The sequence below is a fragment of the Babylonia areolata genome, chromosome 23 (assembly GCF_041734735.1).
Source record: "Babylonia areolata isolate BAREFJ2019XMU chromosome 23, ASM4173473v1, whole genome shotgun sequence".
NCBI classification, from domain to species: Eukaryota; Metazoa; Mollusca; class Gastropoda; order Neogastropoda; family Buccinidae; genus Babylonia; species Babylonia areolata.
Window position 1 is genome coordinate 53,065,724 of NC_134898.1, and position 19,379 is coordinate 53,085,102.

Genomic DNA, 19,379 nt, shown 5'->3' on the forward strand with positions numbered 1-19,379 from the left:
ACCACAAGGGCAGCTTCCCAAACACGCATGACGAGGCCGCCGCCTGATCCCCCGACTGGAGACTGCACTGTGGAACGAGGGCACTGTGATGACACAGGACAGGGACCCTGCTGTGGAGTTGCTTCACTGACCGGAGCACCCGTTGGGTAACATGTATCCAAGCCAATGTCCCCTTAACATTCCAGTTCATTCCGTCATAAACAGTGGCTCCAGTAACGCATCTACTGCCAAACCAGTGTTCCTTTAAAACTGCAGTTCATTCCGTCATAAACAGTGGCTCCAGTCACGCACCTGTGATCAAACTGATCAGTGCCTGCCGTGGAGTGTTTCTGAGGAGACCTAAAAATGATATATATCCACCGATCGACATTCTCTCCGTAAGTACACAGTAGTGTCATGTTAGGATCGGAACCCATTGTCTCGTCCTCCACTCTGGATTTCATCCTCTCGCGAAGCACGGTACAGTTCATTCCGTCTTCACTTCAAATAACCGGCGATTGCGCACACTGACCGCTTTCGATCGAACTGCTTTATACGTCCCGTATTGCAGATCGGACACCGACAACGTTCCCGTATTCTTTTCGAATTTCTCTTTCACTTTGCAAATTCCCGTTTCTGTTTCAAGCCCCATGCTAGATGCATGGAATGCCCCACAAAGACATCGGTTTTAAGACACGTTTGGACTCGAGACAAGTTTCATTGCAAGTACTGGCACAAACTCAAACTTGTGTATACATTCACACTCCCGTCTTAATCGTTTTCATGTATGTTTTGTACAACAGACGGGTAAATTCGAAAAGACCCGTCGGTCCGATTTTCTCCTTCACTTTGCGTATCCCCCATTCTTTCCAAGCCCCTTGCTAGGTGCATGGAACGCCCCAAAAAGCATCCCTTTTTAGATACCTTTATAATCGGGCCAAATTTCGTTTAAAATCGTCAACTATAGTAGACAATTCTCTATATATCTAATTAACATTTTTGCCCGTTTCGTAGTTTTTTCACGTATGTTTTGTACTGCAGACGGGCAAAAATGTTAAGTATGATATAAGAATGACGAACCAGAAATGGTGCACACGTTTGTCCTATACAGGTATACCTATTTGGCTACATTGTAATTCCGACTTCAACAGAGAAGAGTCGACGGGCAAAATTGTTAATATTGCCGTGTCCAAAAAACAAAATAAAGGGTTGCCTTTTTTCTTGGACGTTTGCTGATGGGCGATCAGCTCTCGGCGCTTCTTTTGAGGGTTTTGCAGGAGCGAGTTTATGCAGAACTCTAGAGATGAGTTTACAGGTAGTGCACTTGTACTCGTTCTTGAAATCAGCCCCTCCGCGCTGAGCTTGGCGGATTTTCCAAGCACAAGGAAGCATATGCATTTGGAACAGACCCCAGATTCTTGAAAGAGAGCCATTAGCTAACCTAGCTAGTCTAATAAACGGTTCTTCTTGCGTCTCATCATAGGCCGAAAACCCAGAGGCAATCTTGGGCTTTTTGGTAACGGAGTTGTTGACGGTGGCGTAGGTGAAGCTCTTTGGGAAGACCAGAAGGGGTGAGAAGTGAGAAGATGTCATGATTCTCTTCAGCTGAAAATTTTTTCCACGGTGACTCTCTTTCAGGTGTTGGTTCAGGTTGATGGACCAGACGACCACGGGTTTCGTTGTGTTTGCCAAAGAACTTGTTTGCTTTTGTGACCAACGCACAGCTGAGCCCCAAGCATGATGGAGGGGACATTAGAGTCAACCTTTCTGCCTTTCATCAACTTGTTGAGCTTGGTCACAGCACTGCTCCTGCAGCTCGAAGCGTCGTGAGGTATTTTCAGCTGATCCAACCCGGCTTTGATGGCAATCCTAGTGTGGCTCATTCCCCAGGGCTTGAAGCAGTTTACTTCATCTTTTTTTGGGTCCAACACCGTGGTGTTCTTGGCTTCAAAGCACATGTCCGGGTTTGTGAAAACAATAGCTCCTACGTCCCAACGCAGGGCGTACTCCATCTCAATTTTCAAAACGGCGTTGATCTGTTCCATTGAAGCTAGAGGAACTGGGAGGTTTGATAGTTCGTCTTGTTTGCAAGAAAAGACAGGCCGCGAGGCGCACTTCAGAGTATCGTCTTTAGTTATGATTTCCGTTACCCTCTCATCATAGAGAGGTAAGATGCTTTCCGTCTTTAGCCGCTGCTTTCCCTTGTGCAGTGGAGTCTGGTAATGTTCAGGGGCATTCACAATTTGCGAGTTGCAAATCTTCAACTCTTCAGATAAGCTGTAATAGACCTTGTCCATGAGCCAACTTACAGTGCTTAACAACACGTACACTTTATTTTCATCGTCCACCTCTGTTTAGCGTTGTGCTTTTTTTTGCCATGGCTTTCGAGCCGTGTCGAGTTGAGTGGTCATCAGCTCAGACCCTTCTTTGTCTTCTTCACCCACCTCCGTGATCAAACTTCGATAGTGTCTGAGCACGGACCGCCAGATTTTGTCAGTGTGTTCCTTATTGGCGTACTCGGGAAGGAGGTCGTTAACTCGTTCCACCAAGTCGCCTCGAGAACTGAAAGCCATACATTGGGTGAGCCAAGAGTCATTGGACATGATGCTCTCTCTCTCCTTTCTGTTCAGCTCACTGGTATCACACGGAATACTAGGACTAATCGCGTTTCCAAAGTAGTAAGCTTGTAGCTCTGGATCCAAAAAGGCTGCGCTGGGTAGCAACAGGACGTTTTCATGGTAGGAAGGAGTGCTGTCCATGATGTGCAGGGTACGAAGTGTTTGAGGGTCACTCAAAACAGAGACAAACTCTGCTTCATCAAACGCCAGGAGAAAAGCTCGCCATCTGGGTATTGCCACTGCAGACTCAACAGCGGTGGAACTCATGTTGATCAAAGTTTAATAAAAAGCTCAGACGAGAGAGAGAGAGAGAGAGAATGTGTGCGCGCGTGTGTGCAAGAGGAGGGTTAAAACTTTGGGTTTTTTTTTTTTGGGGGGGGGGGGGGGTTGTTATTTAGACACTCAAAATACACACACATACACACACATACACAGTCCCAATCAGTCAAGTTAGATGAAAGCTCAGACGAGAGAGAGAGAGAACACTTTATGGCACAGTTTGTACACAGACACTCAAATATATATACACACACACTCAAAGTTCAATTTTCCCTCTTTTTATTTGTTTTTTTTTCTTTAGGTATTACAGATACGGGTAAAAGAAAAAAAAATACTATGATAAAATCATCTGTCTTCACACACACACACAAGCTGAATTGTAGGGGTGTTGTTGTTTTTTAAAAGTTGGGTAAAAAATACCTTACATAAAATCATCTATCTTAACAGTGTTGTAGATATATTGTGTTTCTGTTTTTTTTTTAATTTTCGAGTCACCTGTTTTTACAAAGACAGGATAAAAAAAATTGACAAGAGGGGGGAGAAAAAAAAGGGAATGACCGCACATACGAAAAGTCGTTTTTCGGATATTTTTTTTCTTCTGTTTTTTATCCCTTCTAATACTAAAAAAAGCATGGCAAATATACATAAGCTTAAACCTTTTGCAAAAAACAAAACAAAACAAAACAAAAAAAAAAAACAAAAAAAAAAAAACAACAAACAACATGAGCACCATCTATAACAAAAAGCATTGAACCTTTTGCAAAAAAAAAAAAAAAAAAAAAAAAGAATACCTGAGCACCATTTATAACAAAAAGCATACAGAGTATTTCGAAAAAAACAAAAGCATTGGCATATGCGAGAACACACATAAACTTGAACCCTTGCAAAAAAAAACAAACAAAAAAACATGAGTGCTATTTACAAAAATATACAAGGTATTTTTAAAAACAATATAATTAACTGTCAACTATATTTGCAGAAAACTTTATGTAATATAACTTTTTTTTTAAAAGACACATGGACAATAACACTATTATTTTAATGAATTGGTCTTATTACTGATAGTCCAGCCAGCTGCACAGGGCCATATCAGGACTGTTAAACTTTACAAATGCTCAACCACGTTTTTTTTGTTGTTGTTGATAATCCAGCCGGCTGCACAGGGGGCCATAAAATTATCAGGACTGTCAAACCATACAAATACTGAACCGCGTCAACACACACACACACAGTTTGCGCTCACTTTAGCTATGTGCATCTGGTCAATGCCAATACATTTTGGACGGCAGTGAGCACTAAGCTGATGGGCGTGCAAAACCAAACTGCTATGGCCTCTGAGCACGTCACAATGTTCAGCGGTCTCTTTTTGCTCTCTTCCAGTCTGTTTTACGTTCCGACTTTCCTCTACTACTACAGATACCAACCTGTCAAGTTTGAGATAGCCAGAGAGTTTTGGTTCACCCCGCTTTTCGTTCTACTGTACCAAATAGCCGTCGTGACAGAGACGTGGAGTTTGGTGGGCCACCGCAGCCTCAGCGCCAACATTGTGGGTCTCGCAGCCCTGTTTTTCATTGTCATCTGGTTTGTGGTCACGATATACACTAGCTCCACAACAATCAAGCTCAAGGGATTGAGTGCGGGAGAAGACACACAGCAACCATTCCTTGCTCCAAAAAAAGTTGGGTTTTTCCCGGGTAAAACGAAGGATGATGATGATGATGATGAATCTGAAACTGACGGGGAAGAAACAGCTTTGTTCTAGAAGGAAAAAAGGGGAAAAAAGAAGAAAATTTACCCTCAACTCTGGGTAAAAAGAAAATTTATTGGTGTTTAAGGGAAAAATAAAAAAAGAAGAAGAAAAATTTACCCTCTTAAAAGGGACAAAGAAAAAAGGTAAATTTATTGGTTTGAAAAGGGGGGAAAAATAAAAGCTATAAATTGAGCAGTCTCTTGTCCACTCCCTCATACATTCGCTCACGAGTCCGCTAGGATGGACGACGACAGCAAGGACAAAGCGACTCTGGCGGCTTTTGAGCGCCTCCTTGCCACGTGCAAGGAACGTGGCTACAAAGGCGTGCTGATCCAACTGGGTGGTCAGATCGGCGTCGGAAAGACTTCGCTCGCTCGCTGTTTGAAGAGACTCATGGACCCAAAGAAGGCCTACATTGGCAAGGAGATTGACTTTGAAAACGAAGAGGAACGTGAGGCTATGGTCCGGTTTTACAGTGGTGACGTCGACAAGGCGGTGTTTCAGAACGTGCAGCTGTCATCCAGAGTCAAGGACTTTGTGGCCGCCCTCTCCGCTGTCACCGCAAACCCGGACACTGTCCACTTCGTGTTGATGGACCGCTTCTTCTCCTGCGTCCGGCAGTTTCTGAAATTTCCTGACTGGGACAAGACTCTGCAGCGACCAGATTACCACTGATCTGAAAAGTAAAGAAAAAATTAGTTTTAAAAAATCACAATAAAGATACAAAAAAAATCACCCCTAACATCACAAACAATAATAACTCTCTCTCTCTCTCTCTCTCTCTCTCTCTCTCTGACACACAGTACTACTTACATTTTTTTTGTGATTTCCATTGCACTTTGTAAACTAATATTTTTCCCCGTAAAGAAAAAAAAATAGTTTAAAAAAAATCACAATAAAGATGCAAAAAAAACAACAACCCACCCAAATCCTTTCAGTTCAGTTCAATTTTTCAATACAGTCCAGTTTCCAGGTTGAGTTCAGTTCAGTTTATATATATATATATATATTTTCGTTGGTTCTCGGTCTATTGTCAGGGGGCAGAATCAGTTCAGCTCTCTCTTTACCTTGTCAAAGACCGCCTTGGTGATGTCCCGTGGGTCTCTAACACTGGTGACGTCCACGATCAGATCAGTGGCAGTGTTGAGCAGGTGAGCGTTCGGCATTTTACTGATGTTTTCACCGCTGTAGTTGTTCTTGGACAGTGAATCCCACTCCAGTTGCCGTGCTTCCTTTTCGTATTCTGGGCAGGACTGCAGGCATTCAGCGTGACGTCTTACGCAGTCCTCTTCAGTACTGTGAAGAAAGACCCGAGACGAGTACCGCGCTGGTATGGCCTTGTCGACGCTTCTGCTGCAAAACTCTGCTGCCTCCAAAGCAGCCATGTAGGCCGGGTAATCTGGTCGCTGCAGAGTCTTGTCCCAGTCAGGAAATTTCAGAAACTGCCGGACGCAGGAGAAGGAGCGGTCCATCAACACGAAGTGGACAGTGTCCGGGTTTGCGGTGACAGCGGAGAGGGCGGCCACAAAGTCCTTGACTCTGGATGACAGCTGCACGTTCTGAAACACCGCCTTGTCGATGTCACCACTGTAAAACCGGACCATAGCCTCGCGTTCCTCTTCGTTTTCAAAGTCAATCTCCTTGCCAATGTAGGCCTTCTTTGGGTCCATGAGTCTCTTCAAACAGCGAGCGAGCGAAGTCTTTCCGACGCCGATCTGACCACCCAGTTGGATCAGCACGCCTTTGTAGCCACGTTCCTTGCACGTGGCAAGGAGGCGCTCAAAAGCCGCCAGAGTCGCTTTGTCCTTGCTGTCGTCGTCCATCCTAGCGGACTCGTGAGCGAATGTATGAGGGAGTGGACAAGAGACTGCTCAATTTATAGCTTTTATTTTCCCCCCCCTTTCAAACCAATAAATTTACCTTTTTTCTTTGTCCTTTTTAAGAGGGTAAATTTTTCTTCTTCTTTTTTTCTTTTTCCCTTAAACACCAATAAATTTTCTTTTTACCCAGAGTTGAGGGTAAATTTTCTTCTTTTTTCCCCTTTTTTCCTTCTAGAACAAAGCTGTTTCTTCCCCGTCAGTTTCAGATTCATCATCATCATCCTTCGTTTTACCCGGGAAAAACCCAACTTTTTTTGGAGCAAGGAATGGTTGCTGTGTGTCTTCTCCCGCACTCAATCCCTTGAGCTTGATTGTTGTGGAGCTAGTGTATACCGTGACCACAAACCAGATGACAAAGAAAAACAGGGCTGCGAGACCCACAATGTTGGCGCTGAGGCTGCGGTGGCCCACCAAACTCCACGTCTCTGTCACGACGGCTATTTGGTACAGTAGAACGAAAAGCGGGGTGAACCAAAACTCTCTGGCTATCTCAAACTTGACAGGTTGGTATCTGTAGTAGTAGAGGAAAGTCGGAACGTAAAACAGACTGGAAGAGAGCAAAAGGAGACCGCTGAACATTGTGACGTGCTCAGAGGCCATAGCAGTTTGGTTTTGCACGCCCATCAGCTCAGTGCTCACTGCCGTCCAAAATGTATTGGCATTGACCAGATGCACATAGCTAAAGTGAGCGCAAACTGTGTGTGTGTGTGTTGACGCGGTTCAGTATTTGTATGGTTTGACAGTCCTGATATGGCCCCCTGTGCAGCCGGCTGGATTATCAACAACAACAAAAAAACGCGGTTGAGCATTTGTAAAGTTTAACAGTCCTGATATGGCCCCTGTGCAGCCGACAGGACTAAAAAGACCCAGTTTGAGCATTTGTATGGTTTAACAGTCCTGATATGGCCCTGTGCAGCTGGCTGGACTATCAGTAATAAGACCAATTCATTAAAATAATAGTGTAATTGTCCCTGTATCTTTAAAAAAAAAAATTATATTACATAAAGTTTTCTGCAAATATAGTTGATAGTTAATTATATTGTTTTTTAAAATACCTTGTATATTTTTGTAAATAGCTCTCATGGTTTTTTTTGTTTTGTTTTTTTGCAAGGGTTCAAGTTTGTGTGTTCTCGTGTATGCCAATGCTTTTGTTTTTTCGAAATACTCTGTATGCTTTTTGTTATAAATGGTGCTCAGGTATTCTTTTTTTTTTTTTTTTGCAAAAGGTTCAATGCTTTTTGTTATAAATGGTGCTCATGTTTTTTTTTGTGGGGTTTTTTTGGTTTTTTTGCAAAAGGTTTAAGCTTATAAGATAAGATAAGATAAGATAAGAATAACTTTATTATCTCCAACTGGAGAAATTTGGTCAGGTGCATTCTCACAACATAGACAAGTAAACAACATGGGGACCATAACTGTAAAAGCCAACAACAGCCCCTACAAATATTACGAAGATACAAATGTAAAAAATATCACATACATCGTTTCATACATACATCCACACACTGCAGGTAATAACTAGTATTCTTAATGTAAAAACAGAAAGAATTAAGAAACATTATTTGAATATAATTATAAACATAGCCTACTATACTGCACATTGATTATAATAGACAGATAAGATAAGAATAAAGATGAATTGCGGAAAACCACAACCAGATAATCAGCACACACCCGCACCGCACACCCCCCCCCCACCCCCACCCCACACACGCGGATAACTTGATTAAACAAGAGTAATAAACATTATGTTCTCAAATAAAAGCATTTCACATATTCGCTTTTAAAAACATTGCAATTAATTATTACGTCGTAATTATTAAACAGAAATATATTTAGAATATGGACGTTAGCATTAGACATATTCATTGTACATTCATCCTGCATATTGCACATTATTCTTCCTACATATTGCACATTCATTATAACCAATTGTCACGTTTTAAGCTCAGTAAACACACACACACACACACACACACACACACACACACACACACACACACACACACACACACACACACACACACACACACACACACACACACACACCACAACTAGAACAAGGTACAGCCTATCATGCACGGACTTTCACACGTCTCACATGAGAGTGCGCGCGCGCACACACACACACACAGTTCTCAAGAATTTAAAAGGTGGATTGAACGTGGAATAAAAGTCTTCAGAGCTCTGGATTTCAACTTAAAAGTTCTGTAGCGTCGTCCTGATGGCAATAGCTCATAATACTTTGCTAAAATATGAGTGTCGTCAGTTGCTATCTGCCTGCTTTTTTTAACCACTCGACTTTCATACAGCTCTTGCATACTAGCTTGTTTCACTCCCACAATTTTACTGCATACACTCGTGACATCGTTCAAAACACGCTTACTCCTCACTCCCAAACTTCCATACCAGCACATAAATGAAACTGTAAGCACAGACTCGATACAACATCGATAATAACTTTGAAGAATATTTGAATTTATACCAACATTTCTAAGCTTCTGTAAACAAAAAATTCTAGATTGACATTTCTTATGAATGGAATCAACATTTCTGTCAAAAGTCAGCTTATTGTCTAAGATGGTCCCTAAATATCTATATTCATTGACCCTCTCCAGTGTTTGACCATCAATAACAAGGTCAGCTACAGGCAAGGGGTCTTTCCGAAAATCTATTAACATTTCTTTTGTTTTCAATACGTTGAGATCCAGATAGTTTTTCTCACACCAGGAACAAAACTTTTTAATTTCACTGAAATAAATAGCATCAGAGTTGGACAGATCTTCAATTGCTGAATCATCAGAGTATTTTATGACAGGAGTTTCCTCCGTGCCTCTGCAGTCATTTGTGTACAGTGTAAAAAGAACAGGGGACAGCACTGTACCTTGGGGTGCACCAGTAGAAGTAGATTTTAGAGAAGAGTGGGCAGAATGAAAGCGGACGGACTGAGTTCTATTGAGAAGAAAACTTATTATCCAAAGAGTAAGCTTCGGATCAACATCCATGCCTAGCAGTTTGAGGGCAAGGAGATGAGGTTGTATTGTGTTAAAAGCAGAAGAGAAGTCAACAAAAAGGATACGAACGAAAGATCCCGTGTTATTCAAATGAAGGAAAGCATTATGAAGGAGAGTTAGGATAGCATCGTCAGTACTTCTGTGTGCTCTATAAGCAAACTGAAGAGAGTCAAGCTGCTGTTCAGTGAAAGAAAGAAGATGTCGGAGAATAATTTTTTCAAAGCATTTCATCACTACTGAAGTCAGGGCAACAGGACGGTAATCATTTAGTGCGGCTGGGTTCTTTTTCTTGGGGATAGGACAGATAGTAGATTTTTTCCAGATGCTGGGGACAGAGCAGTCCTTCAGAGACCAGTTGAAAATTTTACAGAACACGTCACACAACTGGGAAGCACATGTTTTCAGTAATTTTCCGCAGATATTGTCGGGGCCAATTGCCTTCGTGACATTCAGTTTTAAAAATAAACATTCAACAACTTTTGCATCGATCTCAAAGTCTTCACCTGTGTTCCTATCTTTGATCTTTTCCTGCAACTGTGAGATAACACTATCCAGTTCCCTTCCCAGATCATTCCTTTCAAAGCGACAGTAGAAATCATTCAGTTTATTTGAAAAATCAATCTGTTCATCCTTTTCCATTTTACAAGCTACTGTTTTCCTTTTATGTATATTTGCCATGCTTTTTTTAGTATTAGAAGGGATAAAAAACAGAAAAAAATATCCGAAAAACGACGACATTTCGTGTGTGCGGTCATTCCTTTTTTTTTCTCCCCCCTCTTGTCAATTTTTTTTATCCTGTCTTTGTAAAAACAGGTGACTCGAAAATTAAAAAAAACAAAAACACAATATATCTAAAACACTATTAAGATAGATGATTTTATGTAAGGTATTTTTTACCCAACTTTTATAAAACAACAACACCTCTACAATTCAGCTTGTGTGTGTGTGTGTGTTGTGTGTTGTGTGTGTGTGAAGACAGATGATTTTATCATAGTATTTTTTTTTCTTTTACCCGTATCTGTAATACCTAAAGAAAAAATAAAAATAAAAAGAGGGAAAATTGAACTTTGAGTGTGTTTATTTATATTTGAGTGTCTGTGTACAAACTGTGCCATAAAGTGTTCTCTCTCTCTCGTCTGAGCTTTCATCTAACTTGACTGATTGGGACTGTGTATGTGTGTGTATGTGTGTGTATTTTGAGTGTCTAAATAACAACCACAAAAAACCCAAATGTTTTAACCCTCCTCTTGCACACACGCGCGCACACATTCTCTCTCTCTCTCTCGTCTGAGCCTTTTTATTAAACTTTGATCAACATGAGTTCCATCGCAGTCGAGTCTGCAGTGGCAATACCCAGATGGCGAGCTTTTCTCCTGGCGTTTGATGAAGCAGAGTTTGTCTCTGTTTTGAGTGACCCTCAACGCTTCGCACCCTGCACATCATGGACAGCACTCCTTCCTACCATGAAAACGTCCTGTTGCTACCCAGCGCAGCCTTTTTGGATCCAGAGCTACAAGCTTACTACGTTGGAAACGCGATTAGTCCTAGTGTTCCGTGTGACACCAGTGAGCTGAACAGAAAGGAGAGAGAGAGCATCATGTCCAATGACTCTTGGCTCACCCAATGTATGGCTTTCAGTTCTCGAGGCGACTTGGTGGAACGAGTCAACGACCTCCTTCCCGAGTACGCCAATAAGGAACACACTGACAAAATCTGGCGGTCCGTGCTCAGACACTATCAAAGTTTGATCACGGAGGTGGGTGAAGAAGACAAAGAAGGGTCTGAGCTGATGACCACTCAACTCGACACGGCTCGAAAGCTATGGAAAAAAAACGCTAAAAAAACAGAGGTGGACGATGAAAATAAAGTCAGTGTACGTGTTGTTAAGCACTTTAAGTTGGCTCATGGACAAGGTCTATTACAGCTTATCTGAAGAGTTGAAGATTTGCAACTCGCGCATTGTGAATGCCCCTGAGCACTTACCAGACTCCACTGGGCTCAACGCCACACACACACACACACACACACACGATTTGTGATGCAGACCCGCTCTGCTGGAGTTGGGACGAGGCGGCTCTCTCTCTCTCTCTCTCTCTCTCTCTCACACACACACACACACACACACGATTTGTGATGCAGACCCGCTCTGCTGGAGTTGGGACGAGGCGGCTCTCTCTCTCTCTCTCTCTCTCTCTCTCTCACACACACACACACACACACGATTTGTGATGCAGACCCGCTCTGCCGGAGTTGGGACGAGGCGGCTCTCTCTCTCGCACACACACACACACACACACACACGATTTGTGATGCAGACTGTGATGCAGACTGAGAAAACTGTGACTGACCGATTTCGCTCTGCCGCAGTTGGGCTCTCTTAGTGACTGTTGTGTGGATGAAATGAATTATATCGACAACGATTATGATCCAAACAGACACAGCAGCACCAAAAGCGACTGTTGCATACTTGTTAAAAAAACACTTTTGTATTATTAACCAATCAATTTTTTTTTTTTTTACAAGTTTTTCGTTTTTATGCGGTACTTGGTTTTGTTGAACAACAAAATATGGCGTCCATTAAAAACAAAAAGTTGCAACTGCCGGAGTGCGTGTAGATGGGGGAGCGCGGGACTTTGTTGAACAAACAGGAGGAGTTTGTATTATACTCCATGTTTGGTGTTTACATAACCCTAACCCTAACCCTAACCACCAACAATTGCTGTTGTGTGGATGAAATGATGGCTGTGGTCTAGACCAAAAACATAAAACATCTGCACTTCTCTCTCTCTCACTCAGCTCTCTCTCTCTGATGCACGGCTCCAAAAACGCATAACAACCCGACTGCAAACTGACTGTGTTGTCATCTCTCACTCTAGAAATAACAATATTCTTGTGCTCTGATAACTGCATTTATTCTCGACAAGATGTCTGCCCTGTCCGTACTACTTTTTCCTCGGGACTTCCGGTGAGTGACTATTCACACGAAAGCCGTGTACAATTTCACGACACTGACCATTAAAAAAAAAAAGAAGTTAACGTTGTTGTGTGTGCATACATGCGAGAGGGGTGGGGGTACCCCATTTTCCGGAAACTTTTTCTTAACTGGACAGAACAGTTTTTTCTTTCTCCACAGACTGCCAACCACCAAAAGCGACAAGCCACCAAAAGCGACAAGCACCACCACTTGTTTCCGATTGTGATGCAGACTGACTGCGACTGACCGATTTTTTACTCTGTGTGTGTGTGGGGGGGACGATGACAACTAACTTTCTCCGCTTTACTGTTGTGTGTGGATGCAGACTGACTGTGACTTCGACAACGATTTTGAAATGAATTATGATCCAAACAAACTTGAGTTGGGTATACTTGTTGAAAAAAAACAACTTTTATATTATTAACCAATCAAAATTACAAACTGACCATACTTGTTATGAAACGATGACGACAGTCGTCCATCCACAATTTTTATGGCGATGGTGTTGATTCCGATGAAAACAATTCTCCAAAAAGAAGGCAACAGAGTTGCATCAAGCCAGTACAACAAACTATTGGCTTTCAGTGTAAGGATATTTTTTTTTTTACAATTATTTGTGGTTTTTTATTTGTGATGTTTTTAAATGTTTAATTGATGTTGGTGGAGGAAGGGGGGGGGATTATTTTTTTTTAAGTAAGTATGTTAATACACAAAAAACAACACCAAAATAATGTAAATAAAAAAAAAATTTTTATTTTTTAACGTTGTCTGAAAATCGTGTGTGCAGACTTTCTTAAAGTGGCTGACTGAGGCAAAACATTTCTTTTTACAAAAAAAACAACTTGGCCTCAGAAGTGCAGAATTTACATACGCATGTCAAGGCCGCAATGGTCCAATTCCGAGCATCAAAAAAAAAAAGCGTGCTATTGCGATAAACACGGAGACGAGACGTAAGTACACTACTACTCTACTTACATACATTTGTAATTTATAACTCATAAAATGTTTTTAAAGGAAAAAAAAAGAGACAGACACATATACAGAGGAATTTCAGTGTTTTCTTTATCTAAACACGTTTTTTTTAAATGATAAATACAGGTCACTGTTATTTAAGATAGTTTATAAAATACGAGTTAAAAAAAAAAACAAGTATACATAGTTTGTGCTGTACCAAAAAAAAAAAATATATATATATATATTCAAACCCCCATTACAGTACAAAGTTTAAAAAAAAAAAACCGTAAGAATTATTTTTGAAAATGTGAGTTAGAGGAAAGAGGTATAATTAATGTTTTTAGAAAATATATTGTCATTAATTTGTGATTTTTTTCTGTTTGATTATAGCAATGGACATACAAAATGATTTGTCCACTAAACATCTCATGACATCCCTGGCCTGTGAGGACACATGGTCTGACAAGACTAAGGCCAGGGATGTCATTATGACGCTGCTCGCGGTCGGAAGCATCTCACGGCTTGGAGCCATCCGCAATATGACCGTTGAGCAGCTTCATAACGCCAAAACTGTGGAAGAGGATGAAAACCTTTACCGCATTGATGTAAGTCTATTTGCTGAATATTTATTAATTAAAAAAAAAGAAATGTTTTTGTTATTGTTGGTTTTTTTGTTGCATATGAACCTATGTGTTTGCAGTTATTTTTATGGCTTGATTTTTCAATGAAATTAAAACGTTTTGCTTTCTTTTTATTTAGGTCACCACTCATAAAACTATGAAGATTTATGGAGCGGCTGGAATCTACTTATCCAAAGACCTGAAACCACACCTGCAGCGGTAAATATTGGGAGAGTTCTTTTTAACATTTTTTTTTCTGTTTTTGCATTTATAAAACTTTATTTATTGTTTATAGGCATGCAGAAAGTGTCAGAAAGAGCACAACATAGAGACAGCAGTCACAAACGGTTTTTTTTTTTTTTTACATTTTCTGTAGTTTATTGCTTTGCTTTTTGACAACAGTTTGTTTTACTCCAGCTCAAATTTCTCGGAAGGGGAAGTAACTCACTACAATCCATCTACATTTGTTTGATTTTTATACTTTTGTAATTCCCCCCCCCTCCCTTCTTCCCCCAAATTTCATATTTCTTTTAGATACTAAATATTTTTTTGTTTCTGTTTTTTTTTTTTTATCTTTGTTCAAGATACTTGGACGAGCGACCCGCAGATTCACCATGGGTTTTCTGCACATCAACAGGGAAACAAATCAGTTCTAGTCATGCAGCCTATGTGTTCAGAAAAATGACGCATACAACAGCAACACAAATGCGAAAAAGTGTAGCTGTTGCAGTAAGTAGTTATCCTCCTACGCATATATCTTTTTTTTTTTTTTTTTGGCATAATTTTTATAAAGCTGTACTAACACACACAAAGTTGCATGTTAAGACCAAAATATAAAAGAAATTTCAACATGGTTGAAATGAAATGAAATTATGGTGCTTAGAGCCTCGCCGACCACTAAGGCCATCTCAAGGCTATCGCCGCGTCAATTACTGCTACAAGGCTAAAAAAAAAACAACCAATTAAAACAAGTCACCACTTCAAACTTTCCACTCCAAAGTTAAAAAAAAAACTTCCATAGTTTAAAACCTTCAAATCTGGTGAAAAAGGTTCACTTCTTTTAAGAAGTCCATCAGCGCCCACGGAGGGACATCACGAAACAAAGTCTTCAAAGAAACCGCCGTGTAATGTCTGCGTCTAACGTCATGCAGATCCCAACAGTCAAGGAGCACGTGTTTCACGGTGAGAGGCTCGTCACAGGGAACGCATCGAGGGGCCTCCTCCCCCTTCAACAAGTAAGAATGAGTAAAAAAAAGTGTGCCCCGTACGCAGTCTGCACAGCACAGATTCCTCCTGTCTGTTCTTCACCCCCGAAGGGAGGGTCTCTTTTAGGTCCGGACGGATCTGGAAGAGCTTGTTGTCCGTCTGGGTGTTCCACTTCTCTTGCCAAAGATCCTTAACGTAAGTATTGACCTTCCGCTTCATGTCTGTATAGGGTACCAAGGATCTGGACAATTCTTTCTTTACAGCGTTCCTGGCCAGCAGGTCCGCCCTTTCGTTACCACGAATGCCAAGATGTCCGGGAACCCAGGCCAACACAACCTCGTATCCTTTCTTCGTTGCGAGAGTAAAAGTTTCATAAAATTCCAGCAGTTTGGGATGAGTGATATTCCTGCAGGCGATCGCCTCCAGGGCTGACAAGGAATCGGAAAAAATCATGAATCTCTTCTGTTTGGAAGAGAGAACCATTTTTAACCCCAGGACCAGTGCGGTCAGTTCCGCGGTGTATACCGAGCTGTCAGACAGGATGTGTTCCGTTGAGGGCCGGTCAGGAAAGGCGGGACAGAACGCAGATGCAGCAACTCCGTCCTCTGACTTGGAACCGTCAGTGAAGATGCCTTGAAAGGTGGGGAATTTGTGGCACAGTTCCGAAAAGTAGGTTCTGTAGGCCAGAGAACTGGTGGTGTCCTTACGGTACGAGGCCAGATCGAATCGGACCTCAGGTGTTGTAAAGGTCCACGGGGGGCTGTCAGGGAACTTAGAGAAATCTGAGATGCCACCGACATCCAGATCGGCATTTTCCAAGTGCGGCTGAATGCGGAGTCCGAGAGGAGGTATGCAGTTTGGGTTGTCTGTAAATTTCTTATCGAAAGGGTTGTTGAATACAGCGTCGTAAGCAGGGTTTGTAGGTTCCGAAAACAATTTCAAATAATAGTTCAGGGTCAGCTTCAGTCTGCGGTTGGAAAGAGGCGGTTTTCAACATGGTTATCGTACTATTTTTTTATTTTAATTTTGTATCATTTTTTTTCTATTTTTGTATAGAGTGATTTGTTTTTATATTTTAAGTATCTACTAAAGGTTCAAAAAGACGGTTTCGGTTTTCATGAGTGACCTCTCTCTCTCTCTAAAAAAAAAGAGACCTACCTCTTTTTTTTTTTTACTATTTAAATCTATCTCATAGATTGTTGTTGTTGTTTTTTTTAAAAACTTTTGTTATTGTTGTATGTTTGGTTACCTAAACTGGCTATGTGCTTTTGTTTTCTCTCCTCAGCATCGGGAGTCGCCGGCGGAGGTGCAGAACGCGATTTCAGAGGCCATGCTCCACAGCCTCATCGTACACAAAGAATCATATGCTGGCAAAACACACCACAGCACTGTGTACAAGGGTCTGAGAGCTGTTGGAGTAGGTATGACCAAAAACAAAACAAAAACAAAATAGATTTTTTTTTTTTTTACAATTATAAACAGCTTTACTAGTTTGTTTGTTTAGGTTTTTTTTTTAAGTTTAAAAAGTGAAATTATTTAGTAGTGTGACCTACACATCATTTAAATAAAAATCTAATTAATATACACATTCATACACAAAAACAGTGTTTTAATCCAGGTTTTTGTTGTTGTTGGGTTGTTTTTTGTCAGTGCAAACTCTGCAGGTCGTCGAAGAGGAGCCCGGGCCGTCGGGATTAAACCAGTCCTTCTCAATGGACGACCAGCCCGGGCCGTCGGGACTAAACCAGTCCTTCTCAATGGACGACCAGCCCGGGCCGTCAGGACTAAACCAGTCCTTCTCAATGGACGACCAGCCCGGGCCGTCAGGACTAAACCAGTCCTTCTCAATGGACGACCAGCCCGGGCCGTCAGGACTAAACCAGTCCTTCTCAATGGACGACCAGCCCGGGCCGTCAGGACTAAACCAGTCCTTCTCAATGGACGACCAGCCCGGGCCCTCGCAGACGCCTGTCCCACCTCCGCCGGCATCCGCTCGAAAACAGTCACCCGCTCCGGTGTCGAGTGAGTTTTTCCCTTCCAAAAAAAAAAGATTATTTTTTTCTCTATTAGTCCCTGCCTTGTGTATAAGTATAGCATGCTTATTTAATGAATAATCTCTTCTTTTATTTTCTTCTCCTTTTTTTTTTTTTGGAACCGATGTGTTGACACCAAAACTCTGTCAGTTGCTAATAATGACTGGTCAAAGGGACAAAACTCTTCAGCGATACCAGCAGTACGAATCCTTGACATACTGTTTTTGTTACCGGACAAAGGAAAAGGGGGGGGGGGGGGGGGGGGGGGGAAGGGGAATGAAAAAAAAAAAAAGCACTGTATGTGCATCATTGAAAACTTGTCTAAATGATATGTTTTTGTTTTCAGAATCCATGGGGACACTTCTCAGATTTCAAAAACCTTTAAAACCAGTTTGTGCTGAGGAGTGGCCCCAAAAATACACCAGGGAAGAGCGGGTGCTGCGAGCGGTAAATGCTTTTCTATTTTTTACTTAAATTCTTTTTATGCACTCCACCCATACATGTTTGGTTTTTTTAGAAATAATTCTCTTGACTGTATAACCTTATATATGCTTTGATATGATCAAAATCTTGCTTCTTTTTTTTTTTATACGTAAAGACAAATTAAAAAAAAAAATCGCTTTATGTATTAAACGTGCGCACATATGTTGTTGTTTGTTTTTCAGATGTACGTCTTCCCCAAGCGAAATAAATTCACCCCAGACCAACTCCAAACAGCTTTTAAATATTTAGGAGCTTATCGCCGACAGAAAAGTGTGCCTGTAGATCTCATTAAAATTTTACGAAAAACATTTACCGATTTCGATGATGTTTTTGCTGAAATAAAAGATAAAACGATAATAGATAAAGTACGTGCATGGCCCATTGATGCAGCATTGATCTTCTAATTTTTCTTTTTTTTTCCTTTTTTTTCCAAGTTTGCAATATAAAACCCTCAATGATAATTCCTGGATTGTTTCACTTATATATTCATGTTTTTCCTTTTGGAGGGTGGGTTTGAATATTTTTTTCTTTCCATGGTGTTTGAAAGTGTTTTTCTATAAAATAAAAAAAAGGGTGATAATAAAATGTATTATCTGTACCAAAAATGACTTAAGAGATACTTATACGTGTGCGCGCGTGTGTGTGTGTGTGTGTGTGTGTGTGTGTGTGTGAGTGTTTCTGTGTTTCTATGTTTGTGCGCGTCTGTGGCAGTACCTAACTTGCAAATATCCAAATTCTGTCATCAAATTCATATGAACACATAATACTTTAAAAAAAACACCTCCACTGTCATCTCTCTCTCTCTCTCTCTCTCTCTCTCTCTCTCACATACAGACATACAAGTCAGATTGTTAAAAAAAAAAAAAAAAAGGCAATACATGTGGTGTTAATTTACATACACTCGCAAATAGTAAATTAGCATAATGTTCACACAACAAACACCCCCCCGACTTCACCAACAGTGTTTAAATTACGGCCAGCGGCCATCATTACTCTCCCCCCCCCCCCGCCCCCCCCCCCCCCCCCCCCACCAACACCACCACTACTGCCGACGTTTAAAAGCAAACACAACCCAATTTCTATAATCTGCACAGATAACACAACACTCAGACACGGCGAGCGCACACACACCCAGTCCAAAAACCTTGCAGAAAAACATTTTTTCCCCCTTACACGTGGTGATAATATAATAATATTATACACACTCGCGCTACCTAAAAATAGCACACACAAAAAATGAACAAAGATTTCACACAATAAACACCAACACTTTTATTAATAATTATTGTGAATTCTGTCCAATGGCCGTCACGACCCAAACTGCCGACATACACCCGAGCGGAGGAGGCAAACAGCCTATTTTTTTTCTCATAAACTTACCCACATAAATAAAACACAACAATCACATAGTCACAAAAAAACACATTTTAATATTATTTAATACCAAAAACAAATACATTAATATCAAGTTTTAAAAAAACCCTCAAATAATGAAGGATCAAGACGGGGCGAGAGGATGATTGTTATTTTTCACGTCTGGGCAAAACCTCCACAGGGGCCTCGTTTCGCAATCAAAGTACAAAAATGTC

At 41.1% G+C, this 19,379-nt stretch overlaps 1 protein-coding gene across 1 annotated transcript; it reads left to right on the forward strand.

Annotated features, from left to right (window-relative positions):
• The first annotated feature begins 13,883 nt into the window (after positions 1–13,883).
• Positions 13,884–18,165, forward strand: LOC143298199 (uncharacterized). Its single transcript, XM_076610968.1, has 7 exons — positions 13,884–14,053; positions 14,208–14,287; positions 14,653–14,797; positions 16,560–16,695; positions 16,939–17,296; positions 17,654–17,754; positions 17,973–18,165. The coding sequence occupies exons 1-6, from the start codon at positions 13,937–13,939 to the stop codon at positions 17,706–17,708; spliced, it is 891 nt and encodes a 296-aa protein (XP_076467083.1). The 5' UTR covers positions 13,884–13,936; the 3' UTR covers positions 17,709–17,754; positions 17,973–18,165.
• The last annotated feature ends 1,214 nt before the right edge of the window (positions 18,166–19,379 follow it).